This window comes from Parasteatoda tepidariorum, unplaced genomic scaffold, assembly GCF_043381705.1.
Source record: "Parasteatoda tepidariorum isolate YZ-2023 unplaced genomic scaffold, CAS_Ptep_4.0 HiC_scaffold_1053, whole genome shotgun sequence".
In the NCBI taxonomy this organism is placed as follows: domain Eukaryota; kingdom Metazoa; phylum Arthropoda; class Arachnida; order Araneae; family Theridiidae; genus Parasteatoda; species Parasteatoda tepidariorum.
The window spans coordinates 9755-23173 of NW_027261319.1; the positions used below are offsets into that span (position 1 = coordinate 9755).

Here is a 13419-nt window from a genome sequence, read left to right on the forward strand (position 1 = left end):
CAAAATTAAAAAAAAATTATTTCTAATAAATGAATAGCAGCTGAATTCCAAATAAATTAACGCATATCGAATAAAAGTATAAATGAAAATACGGTGTCGTATAAGCCTATATTATTTTTTCTCCCTAAGAAAAAGCAAAAGATTGTCTAAATATTAATTCAAAAATTTGAAGAGGTCTCTTGAAAGCGGATAAAGCAGCCAATCTGGTAGACCAATCGACTCCTTCATTCCTCCATTACACCCCATTATAAATGTTATCTCACTCGTTACCATAGCAGCAGACAGTCCCAAACTTTTTGTCGGGAGCTTTTCTCCTCAAAGCCGCACTATATGTACTCCGGAGATGGAATAACCCTCTACGGCATGAAAAGCAAGTTTTTTAATGATATAATTTCCGTGAGGAAGTGGAAAACCTTCAAAGTCAATCACTACGGCAGACATCTTGCTATTTTAAATTTCACCGTCGAAATGAAGTTATCGAGGTTGATACATATAATAAGTATCTTCCAGTGCGCAACGATTCATTTGTATCACATTTTAAGTCAATGAATAAATATCCAAAAGTTTTTGAAGTAGCATCTGCATAGCATTCTTGAAAAAATTTTAGTTTACGAGGATACAACTGAAGGCGGACGTCTTAAATGTGTGACTTGTGATTCGTCTTTTCGATTCTTGGATAATACGAAATAATGAGCATTTAAAGAAATTTCTCTCGTTTCTTTCCCTTTATGAAAAATGTTTTGCACCTCAAAGATCCACCAAAACTTAGCGATTTATGAGGAGAATATTTTGTAAATAATTTTGTCAACTGTGAATCATTTCCCAATTCACTCATGAGATCATCAATTACAATTAGTGCATTTGAATTTTGATTTAAATCAGATGGAGGACCCTCGTGGAAAATAACATTAAGTATTTCACTATACAACTTTTGATATATTCCATAACAATATGTTTTGGGAATGGCTTTATCATGCGGTTTTCAATCACTGTATGTAATGGATCTTGCCACTACCGGTTGGTCCAACCAAGATCATCGTAAAGGGATGCTTCAACTTCAAAACGTCCATGATGAATGAAATGATATAATTTTTTCAACGCTATTTATAGTTTTTCGGCTCTAACTTATTCTATCTATTTTATCTTTTTTTTTAAATTAATATTTTTATTCCCTTTTTTAATTGTGAGCTATTCTGCGTAATGAACAATGTCCAAATGGAATGGTGCTGATTCTGTCTTCACGGACGTGTCTTTTCTGATCTTGAGAAGACAGTGCCAACTTATTGGAAGTAATCGAGTAGACTTTATGTTTTTCTGTACGTATGTGATTTTCCGAAATTCTGAGCTCTTGGTTTTCAAATAGACACTGCCTGTAATCCTCGAAATCAATTTTCCGATCTATGGCTGTCTTCTTAACTCCTTTCAGTTTCTTTGTCACCTGGGCACCGACGGTATATGCATACATCTTAGACCTCAGGCCAACGAATTCCGTCATAATCTGCCCCTTGGTCTCATCTTTCATCTTTCCAAGAACCTTCTTGTTGATTAAGGGGATGCCGTAGACATTGTTCGCAGGATAGTCTGAAGTATCGTAGAGCTCCAAGTTTTTCCTCATGTCCGCATACACATCTGGAGTGGTGATGTTATAGATGAAGCTGTCCGTATCCGTGTAGAGAAGTTTAAGACGTCCTTGATATCTTGGTAACATCTCGGAGTAGTGGAAATCATACATTAATGTTTTTGAAACATCGAGTATGACCATCCCGACGGCAATTGGCTTGTTAAAGATTAGGGTTTTCCGCCTCATATGGAACGCTACGAGATCTTCAGACAAAATGGTGCGATCCTGGAAGTTAGATCGGGCGATGAGTTTTTCCGCCTTTTGCGCATTTCCACAAAGTTTCACATCCAGTCGTCTACGTCTGATGTTCTCCATGGTTTTTCCGAACACTGCGTTGTTCATCAATTTGAAGAAGTTCTTCTCGAAATCATTGGTTGCATCTGTTCGGCGGGTGGTATTTAAATCGATGTATGGTTTTAACCATGGAGACTGTGTGAATTGGAGGATCCTGTGTATCTTGATGAGTTTAAGGCCGTGCTTGATATAAAGTTGAAGATTCCGGTAGTACAGCACGTACCTCTTCTTGTTGTCCAAGGTGGTCAGGAGCCTCTTTTCTTTACAGCCAGGTGGAATTTTTTTTTCAGGCGCGAGTGGTAGATCCGCGTGAGGATCGTGAAGGGAATCCGGATATTCTAAATCAACTTCCAGGATATATCCAACTGAGCTGTTAAGTGGCGTCTCCAAGATGTCCGTTTCAGGGTTTATCCACTTGAAATCCTTCAGTGGGAGGTACTGGGTTTGGGCCCAGCCATACAAGTTATTTGCATCTAAATACAGGAGATAATTTGTTGGTAGGTCTTTATCGTAATCCGTCCCCATATATGGATTGTTGGCTCGACTGTGTCGGTGGGAGCACTGAGAGATACCACCGCGGATACCACTCTCCACAAACAGATGCATATCATAGTCCACCAACAGCTCAAGTTTGACTTCAGTTTTCTTCAACATAGCGTCCCATGACAGTCCTGGAGCCGTGTAATACCAAGCGGGATCCAGTCCATATGTTTTCCTGCAAACATCTCTGAAATTTTCAAAGATGTCCGCAAGCAGTAAAACATCTGACTTGATGTACAAGTCAGCATATTCACCAAGATTCTTTAACTCAAAAGTATCCCATACTCGATGAGCATGCTCATAGTCTGCCTGAGTGATGCTGGCCTCATTAAGACGATTATAGAAAGCTCTCCTAGGAGGTAATGAAGTCTCAGCAAACTTATCCGGGTGGCAGATGTAATCATAAGGGTACACACCCTTTCGAAGCAGTAGAGGAACTTGAGAAGGAGAGAAGTATCTCTGAATCAGCCTGAACTGGTCTTCCGATAAGTTATTAGCGAGCTGGTCGAGGCTGCTTGACATGAATCGGAAAGAGTCCAAAAATCGAAGACTAAGTCCGTTTCCCACTTGCTTTGAGAAGGAGATGTACTTTTCCGTGTTCTCCGGGATGACGGTGATATCCCCATCATCCCCTCCCAGTTCCTTGATGAAAAGATGGCTATCATATCCGGAGAAGTTGTGAAAAAACACCGGGATGAAGTTAGGTGTACTTACCTTCAAGTTGCATGTATTGCAGGATATTCCGCGAAGTTTTCCGGTTTGATGGTCGTGGTCCATCACCTAAAAAAAAAAGAATAAACGGCTTCAGAAAAATAAATAACTAGCAGTTTCATAATTAAATAAAAGGTTTCTCATATGAGTTAAAAATTATAGTTACTTTTTCTTAGTTTTTAAATAACACGTTTTAATTCATTTATACTTTTATTGTAAATAGGGTATGAAATATTTAGAATAAGTAACCGAAACTTGAAAACTCAATTCAACAGGGAAAATCACTGAAATGTTTAAAAAAAATGTTTATGAATTGTGCATTTTTATTTAATCAACTAAACAATTCTAGTATTGATGCTATGTTATTTTTTTCAATAGATAATTTGTAAGTTAACTTATAATATTTCAAAAAGTAAATATAGCCCTTTCATGTTATGATATGTTAAAACTCAGTAAAAATGTTTTCAAACAAAGTGTATAAAAAAAGAAATACGCATTTAAAAATAATTGATTTACACAGTAAATACATATAACTCTTTGATATTAAGATATTCTAATACTACTAATAATTTTTTCTAAAAAAATTAAATTTTTCGCAAGAAATATACATTTAAAAACAAATGATTTAAATGCTAAACTTTTATCTGAATCAAATTTTGGAGGAAATGATTTTTCGTAACGAAAATTATATTAAAAATAATAATATTTAATATAATATTTTAAGAATTAATGTGAATTAAAAACACTTACCTTATAATCGTTCCTGGAGAATTTTTTTTTACAGGTATAGCAATGTGTAGCCGTATCGAATTCTCGCCGTTGTACTTGAGTCAATGGGTTCATGGGCAGAGGATTATTGTATATTTGATGAATATCTTCAGCCTCCAATTTCATTCTCTCCATAAAAACTTTCCCGGCATCAGGACCCCGGTAGATAAATGGTTCCTTATATGTTCCCATTGTCGAGGCAATGTAATAGCAGAAACTGATCGGCTCGTGCTTCTGATATGCCACCGTAAAAGAGCCTTTAGCATCAGGTGAACAGGAGTCTAGAGGTTGTGGGAGACATTCAAAGTCAGCGTAGATGACAAATGGTACCGGTTGCGTATATTTAAAATTTTTAAAGGATAGCCACTTATCCTCGGGCATCCGCACTTGCACCTGGCTGCAGCTAAGTTGATGACGACGGAGCATTGTTTCCGTTTGGAAGAACTGCAGGCAACAATCGCAGATAACATGGCTTGTCTTGTGTTTGCTATATTGTCTGGAGACGAGCCGAGACAAGTTCTTGATCCAGGCGTAGTGTGAGGATGAGGCATTGGTGAGGTACATTAGGTTAATATGACGAGATTTCTTTACCTTCGTAGATTTCTTTACCTTCGTGATGACAAGAGGATACACTTCATTATTCTCTTTCAACCCGAACACATTGATGGAAAGTCCATTCAGTTTCTCGAATTTCGGCACATCTTGTAATTTCACAGGAAACTCTATTCCTGTAAAGTCCAGAGTGGGGATGTAAGGCTCATATTTCTGGCATCGAGAAGCATGATCTGGTACGGGGTGGAGAGCAGAGAGTACAGCCCACATAAAGCACCGGTTGTCGGTGTTATGCACGTTGATGATGGCGTGCTTTTGCTCTATCACTAGTGGTAAATCAATGTAAGAAGAACCGTGAAGTGGATTGTACTTGTTTAACCATACTTCTAAATTGATGATTTCCTCAAGGGTCCATCCAGATCCTTTTGTTTCAAAATCATCTGCTTCCGCCAGAATTTCATCCACCTTTGCACTATATACTTCGTGGATATTAGTAGAAGGTGTAATGACTGTATTTTCTGTTTTGAAATTTTTCCCCTCGCTGATAATACCACTTTGAGCCACTTTTTGGTAATGACACAGAAATTTAACATTCACTTTCAGTTCATAGTCAACGAGGTGAGAAGTTACTATTCTTACAAAATTTTCTCGCTTGAGTTCTAGAAACTTCGGCATGTCTTTAATCTTGTCATTATTGGGAAGAAGAATATTTTTTACCCTCCCTTCAAAGGCAGATGTGGAATGATCGGGAACCAGAGAAGTAGCACGGGACGTTGATGGACGAGCAGGAACAACATTCGAAGCAGTGTTCTGATGTGCAGTAAGAATATCTAGACGAGGCTGCTTGGAAGCAGTGAACGGGGAAACAACAGCTTTCCGTTCATGCACACTGAAACGGTGACATTTTAAGTCATCCGTTCTGGCGAAGGTTTTAGGACATTCTGGGCACTGAAGTCGCTTATCTTCATGTATGGAACGGTGATGACGTAGCATGTTGCTTCGGGATGTGAAGCTCTCTTGGCATTCCGGGCAAGGAACTCTTCCTTCGTCCATTTCATCTTGTTTTAACATATTATCTAAAACAAGATCAATATTATTGGGAAGCAGTTAAGTCAACAAAATCACTGATAGCAAACAATTCACCGTTCATGGGTAACGAAACGCTGAACTTGTCACTCATTTTTGAAGTTAACCGTTAATTATCAACCAGAAAAAAAAGTAATTAATCAAAACTTCAACACAAACAAATAACGAAAAGTTTAACAACTGATAGCAATTAAGACTATGACAAATGGAAAATTAACGAGAAAATTTAATAAAAATCAAATAGTAAAGAATGCTCTGAGAATAAAATTCAGAATAAGTTCTCTAATCGATTGCTTTGATTTTTATACCGCATACAAGACTACAGAATACAATGTGATCATTAGTTAGATTGGTTAAAAATGATATTACATTACAAAGCAGATTCTGATTGGTTGATAATGTCATTATCGCTTTCTGATTTCTGCCTCCATAGAACCTTTTAAAAACATGATTTAACCAAACAAGATAACTGATGGTAAGACTATATACTATTTCCTGAAATAGATAAATCGTGTGGGAACAGTGTATGCGTGAGAAAACTGATTAAAAGTAGTAATGGATAGAGAGACTAATATAGGGGATCTGTCTTTATATCTATACATGGATACATCTTGATTATATATGAAAAAGATTATACAATGATCATTAGCTGATTATAAGTTATGGAGGACTTATCTTGCTTAATTCCATACAGAAACGCATGAAAATGCGTTTCTGTATGCTAGCTATCAGCTACACTCGTTAGCTGATAACTAGCAATGCAGGATTCAATCGGATTTATCTTATAAGCTATTCCGTGTGAAACAATTGATACAGCATATTATTCTTTTATTTTTGTTGTGATATGAAATGCGAGGAATTCTATTCAGTTTAAAAAATAATGTTAAATTCCTACTTATGAAAATTTCAATTAAATATCGGATTAAAAAAATTAAATTCATAATTTAAAAAAAAACACCAATATTATATACATATAAAAATTAAAATTTTTATCGAAATTTTTTTTTTAAACATATAAAATTAAAACCTTCTGTTATAGTAGAGCTGTCACATTTGATGAGTCACATCCACGGTACAAAAAAAATCATCTAAAACCCCTCTGCTATAGTTGAGCAGGTGGAATTCCCTTGAATCCGCAAAATTCGTGGCGCAGAAGCCTCTTTATCCTGCCCTCTATCCTTTATTCTCTACTCATCGTGAACCAAAACCTTGACCTTTTTGATGACATTGTCTAGATTTTTGCACATTTACTTCATCTGAACTGAAGTAAAACCTAATTTTGATAGCCATGAACATTAACGCTTTAATTTAATAACACGAAAAAAAAAATTTTTTAGCATTTTTTTTTTTAAATATAATCATAGATGCATTAATTTAAGAACATTTTTATTTCTAAAACCCTATTCACATAGGTGTTTTAGTGAAATACATGCAAACTTTAAAACTATACCTATTTTATCCCACAGTAAAAATAAACTTACTACTCGGGACCGGGTTCCCCAGTTTTTAACTTCAATATCCGGTGCCTGGACCCAACAAATTTTGCCGAGTATGCAGTGTCGGGTAACACTTATTAATGTTCAACACATCCATATTCAGATTAAATGTGAACTTAAAACTATTAAAAAACAGTTGTAGCATTGAAAATCCAAGTATTTCACCAGTTTCTGAATAATCAGGTTAAAATAACTGATTGAATCTATGGCCGCCTATTTTTGAAGCGCTTGAAACAAGTAATCTATTAATTGCTATTTACATATTTTTGAAGAGAATGAAATTTTTAAACATGTAATAAAGTATTTATACCGCATTAAAAGCTTAATATTGGAAATTTTATCTCATGTTAAATATGTAATGCATCAAAAAAGTCCTGATGCTACAATACTACTTATAATTTTTTTAGTTTTACTAGAATATTGCTCCAAGTAAGTTTGGTTTCTTTTCAATTCCTTTTTTTATTTTTTATTTTTTTTTAAAAAAAAACATGAACAAAATTTTATTGGTCAGCATTATCATTCAGCACTTCACTTTAAAACTACATTTCGAGAGGAATTGGTTAAGGCATTTCTAAAGGGTATTTATATTGATGAAGGCGGAAAAATATTTTCTTAAGCATCAAAATAAAAGCAGCCACATACCTGCCTTCGTCTAATAAAATCTGTTCAACCCTAGCAATAGTTTTACATTTGATCCAGTTCGGCTCAAAATGGGTCCCATATGAAAATGAGGGACCAATATTGGAATACCTAGACTTTCTTTTTATATTGCTCCTGTATGGGGCCTATATTGGCTGAATAATGAATATAAAATATCGGGTGAATCTGACAACTCTATATAGGACTGATATTGGTTGTAAAGTGGCTGTAAAATTTCGGGTGAATCTGACAATTCTATATAAAGCCATGCCAATATTGGAAAATAACGGCCTTTGAGCTCTACTCTAGAAGCAAAATAACTTGGGCCCTCAATGGACCAATATTCAGGAATCTTGGCTCAATAAGGATTCAACGAGCCGTTATATATTTACCGATATTGGCTCTATATAGAATTGTCCAATTCACCCGATATTTTATATTTATTGGGCTCAATATAAACTCTATATTAGCAATGTACATGCAGATATTGGACCTAAATAAGACCAATATTAAAAAATCTAGACATCCCAATATTGGTCCCTTGGTGCATGCTCATATAGGACCCATATTGAGCCAATTTTGAGCCCAACTGGGGCCAAGATAAAATTGTTGCTAGGGAAATTGAGCTAAGATTCGTGAATATTGATCCGATGAGGGCACAAGTCATTTCGATTCTAGGGAAGTTTTGTAACATAATAAAAAATAAATATTGTAAAAGCTTGATAACAAAATTGAAAAAAAAAATAACAAAGAAAAACCAATTCTCACCTTAATTGTTTTCTCACTACCACAATAAATATTGTAGAGAACTATAACTTCCGGCTTGACAATAATGAAGTACACGCCAAGATCAAGGAGTTTTCAAACTAAAACAAAATTAGAATAACTGCATGTAGTAAATGCCACTACATACCAAATAGTTAAACTCTATATATTCTATAGAAATAAGAAACATTGGCATGCATTTGAGTTATTTACTATCACTTTCTGGCAATTTTACGTTATTTTAATATTTCATGTTATGGTGCTCTTGCTTTACATGCTAAAGCAATAAATTATTAGCATTGCAATAAAAAATACATTCTGTGCACATTAGCATGACCCTCATTATAACCACCCTTCCATTATAACGACCGATGTGTAAAATCTAGTGTTAATTCAACGCACATTAAATGAGAAACATCTTAAATTTCCTTTAAATCAAGGAAGTCAAACCTAGATTCATATTTTAGTTCGCCGTAGTCATAGATTTAGGGGGAGTGAAATGTAGATCAGTGGTTCCCATATGGTGTTCCGAGAAAGGTTACAGGGGTTTCGAGAGAATTTTTTTTTCCCAACTAGTGATGTTTTTCGAAACCGGTAATTAAATTTATATCCAATTAATTATCCGTTTCTTATTTAATATTTCTATGATTTTTATGAAATGCTTGTGAAGAAAGAAATTCTAAAAGAATATTTTTTCTAACAACAATATAATAAATGAATTATGAAAAGGAGATTCATGTATGAAAATTTCCATTATAGTATTCCACATCTATAAAAATACCCAAAATCAACACATAAGAAGTATGTTTTTCTAATAACCATTATCTTCGTTATTATTTTTTTCCTTTTTCGTTTTGATTTTAATATAAACCGTACTTCAGCTCATTCATTTTTAGTTTGTGCATGCATTAACATTTGAACCAAAAAATTGTAGTAGTAGGTTGAGTAGTAGTAAATTGAGTAGGTTGTGCAGCGCATATTCTACGTAATACTATTCAAACAGCATCTAACTTACTTCCAGTTGATGTTGAAAATATTATTGCAAAAATTTTTTTTCTATATATACTGTGCGAGTTGAAAGTTTGAAGGTGTAAAAGTTTGAATTTTTGTGAAAGCGCAGAAATCGAATATAAAAGAATTCTTGGTTACAGCAAAACACGATGGCTAGCTCTTTTACCAGCTGTAGAAAATATTTTTAAAATATACGAACCTTTAAATCATACTTTTTATTACAAGATAAATGTCCAAGAATATTGCTGCTCTTTTTTGAAAATGACACATCACAAATTTGGCCTCAGTTCATGCACAACCAAGCTACATTATTTCACAATGCTGTGAAAATGATTGAAAGGGACAAAATTTCAATTGCGGAAGTGTCAAATGAAATCAATAATTTAAATACTAAATTACGATAAAGAATTGATAACGATTACATTCATTTAATTATTCGAAAAGACATCACTAGGTTGGAAGAACAAGGTGCCATTTAAATGACCTGATTTTCTGAAACATGTCAAAAATTTTTATAACTGATTGGAATATCTTGAAGAATGGACAGTTCAATTCGAAGATATTAAAAATTTTCATTGGGTGACATTAAAAAAAGAGATTTTATGGGAATATGTGGAAAAATCTTTTGAATATATTAGTAACCATTTTCCGAAAAATAATATTTGCGAAAATGATCTTTTTGATGAGGTGCCATTGGTAAAAAGATATGTTACAGATGAAAAAAATTAAATGTTGGTTGTCTGCAAATGTGGAAACAGACGAAAAATGGACGGAGTTATTTCTTCATTTTAAACAAAATAATCTTCCTTATCAAAATATTTTGAAAATTGTAGAATTCACGCTCTCCCTTCCAGGAACAAATGTAGCAACAGAACGTGCTTTTCCTAGTATCAATAAAATATGGACAACTGAAAAAACGCAGTTGAACGTTAAAATCTTTATTAAGTGTAAAATATAATTTGACCATTTCATGACATTTTAATAAATGATCCGAATCTAATGCAAAGTATTCACTCGGATCAAAAATATGACCGTGAAAGAAAATCATAATTTTTTAAAAATAAAACATTTAATTTGATTAAAAATCACGATGTTCAAATTATTATTTTTACAAATATTTTTATAGTTACCAATAATTAATAATAAATAAAATTTTGTTCAAGTATATGAATGCATACAATAAAATATATATAACTAAATTGTAATTCTCATTTCACCCCATTTGTCTCGGTTTGTCTCAATGAAAATGTGGTCACTTAAGAATAGTGTAATAGTCTATTTTATAGGCGTATCATATATTGCTTAATAAATAAAGTATTTCTCTTCATTAATTAATGAAGAGACATTCAAATATCATTTCTCTTCATTAATAAATTTATCTTAAGGTTTTAGAATTCATTTGCTATAAAATGGATTTGTATAAATTCTATTCATAAATAAAATTAATCATGTCTGCATTTAGATTAAATCAATAAATTATTGATGAAATATGCAAAAACGCTTTACTAAACTAATGTTTATATACTATATAAATCGGAAAGTGTAGAGGAATGCTTAAATAATTTACACTTCAAAAGCATCATCAAAACATTTTCTTGCATTTATAGTTTGCAAATAAACTACAAAACTTTTGCCAGGAACAATACACTTTAAAACAAAATAGCTTTATTAAGATAAGAGGTGATATTTAAAATTACGCCACGACCTACAACTCGTGGCGTCAAAACGGCAGTGGCGTAGCGAGGGGGGAGCAAGGGGGGCATCATGCCCCGGGTGCTGCACACAAAGGGGTGCCAAATGGTCAGCAAAACAAAAAAATTTGTTGGATAATTTTTATTTTTATTATAATTTATTTCTGGAAAATATATTTTAAATTTAGTGCCGGTGAAATATAATAAATGTTAATTCGTAGATAAAAAGGAACACTAATCAAACTGTAATAATATATTCATAATAGAAATGACACGTTTTTTCCACTGGGCTGACTCGACCTGTGTCTGTCAGCACTTCCTCATGGCATCTACGCTGTGTGGTTACATATATTATCTCCAAATATTTGCAGTGCACAAAGTACAAACATCAGTGTACAAAGTGTTTGTATGTTTGTGCAGTGTACAAAGTACAAACATTCTTTCTTTCAGAACACTATTTATTTTTGTTTCTATAAACGCAATGTAGCTTGCGCTTGTTATTTTAAAACGATAACAATAGCACTCTAATGTACTTATATGTACAGTCACGGAAAAAGTATCCTGAAAATAACAACTAAAAGATCGTCTATTTTTTAATGTAGATACTTCTCAGACACACAACAAATACAGCGTTTTGCTGTTTCTAGGAAAGGACACAAACGCCGTATTTGTTGTGTACCTGAGAATTATCTGTTTCAAAAAATAAATTATTCTTTATTTGTTTCTTTCCGGATACTTTTTTTCGTGACTGTACTTATCCGTGACACTTGCGACAGGTTGTGGAATTCCGCTACAAGTTAGGTAAATACCCGAAATACTAACGTTTAAGTTATTTTGTGCCTGTATTTTTCAGTTTTGCGTCCTTGTCATCGTGCTCTGCTTAGAATAAAAATTAAATGTTATTAAATGTTAAAAGTTTAATGTTAGCATAAATTATAGTGTATATTTCACTGTGTTGCTACCTTTCAAGTTCAAGGCATTCTTGGTTAGTAATAAAACAAATAAGATTACTTACTACATCTACTCGACGATTCTTTTATTCAGTGAATAGGGTAAGAAAAAATTTGAAATGATAAACTTTGATGATATTATTGATAAATTTGCTTCATCAAAAGCGGAAAATTTATACATAGTAATTAGTTTTATTAATGTATTATAATCATATTATTAAATATATGTATCTCCTTAGAGATAATAAATATTTACTTTTTTATTGTTTTAAAACTGCGTGTTTTTAAAATATTTCTTTATAAATATGTAAAATAAATAATAGGTATCTTTTGAACTAATTCTAGATGATCATATCCAGGGTGGCCACTCAAATCAGATTTCAAATTTCCCTGATTTTTCCAGGTTTTCCAGATAAAAATCTTAAAATTTCCAGGTTTTTGTTTCGTTTTTTTCATAAAGAGTAGGCAATTGGGCCAGATTTTTTATTTAATTTTTAATGTTTTGGTACAAAATTTTGAATCAAGAATCATTAATGCAACAATTGTAAAGATTTGTCGACAAACATTAGCGATTGTAAAAAAAAATGTGACTGGTTGGTTTGCTGAGAAAAATTAATTCATAGATTTCTTTGAATGGGAGCAGAAAAACTTTCAGAAAAAGAGTGCATTATAAAATCTATTAAACATCGGAACAAACTTGAGCCATAAATGGATTCAGCCCAGGACAGAATTTAAAAACAGAAGGTAATATCCTAATCCCTTTTTCCACCTCCACCAGAATCTTTCCTTAATTGCACAGTCCCATAGCGGTCAAAGGTTTCTACATTCGTTTAGCAACCGTTGGAGAATTTTATGTGGCATTCTAGTTTAACAGAGCTGTAATGGAGCAAATTTTGATGAAAGTAAAGTATCGCTAAGTTGATGATATTTCAACTGTTTGGCGATACATTTCCGTTTAAAAAAAGTGGATATAATGGATGAAATAATTTAAATTAAGAGAATTAGTAAATAATTTAAATTAGTGAAATTTAAAAAAAATATCAAAGAAAAAATTTCCAGCTTTTCTTTAAAATTCCCTGATTTTTCCAGGTTTTTATCCAAATTTCCCTGATATTTCCAGGTTTTTTCCAGTATAAAAAAATTCCCTGATAATTCCAGGTTTTCCAGGTGGGTGGCCACCCTGATATACATTTCAAAATCTAGTCTTATTTTCTCAACTACATTTTTTGTCTCAGATTTAATGCCTAGCTTGAGCCTATGACTTTATTTATTTTACTTTATTTATTTATTACTTT

At 33.1% G+C, this 13419-nt stretch overlaps 1 protein-coding gene across 1 annotated transcript; it reads right to left on the reverse strand.

The window, feature by feature from the left end:
* Positions 1-1072: 1072 nt before the first annotated feature.
* LOC110283173 (uncharacterized) lies at positions 1073-8574 on the reverse strand. Its single transcript, XM_021147940.3, has 3 exons — positions 8476-8574; positions 3917-5562; positions 1073-3235 (listed from the first exon to the last, which is right to left on the reverse strand). Exons 2-3 carry the CDS (start codon positions 5555-5557, stop codon positions 1178-1180), a joined length of 3699 nt encoding a protein of 1232 aa, XP_021003599.2. The 5' UTR covers positions 5558-5562; positions 8476-8574; the 3' UTR covers positions 1073-1177.
* Between the last annotated feature and the right edge of the window lie 4845 nt (positions 8575-13419).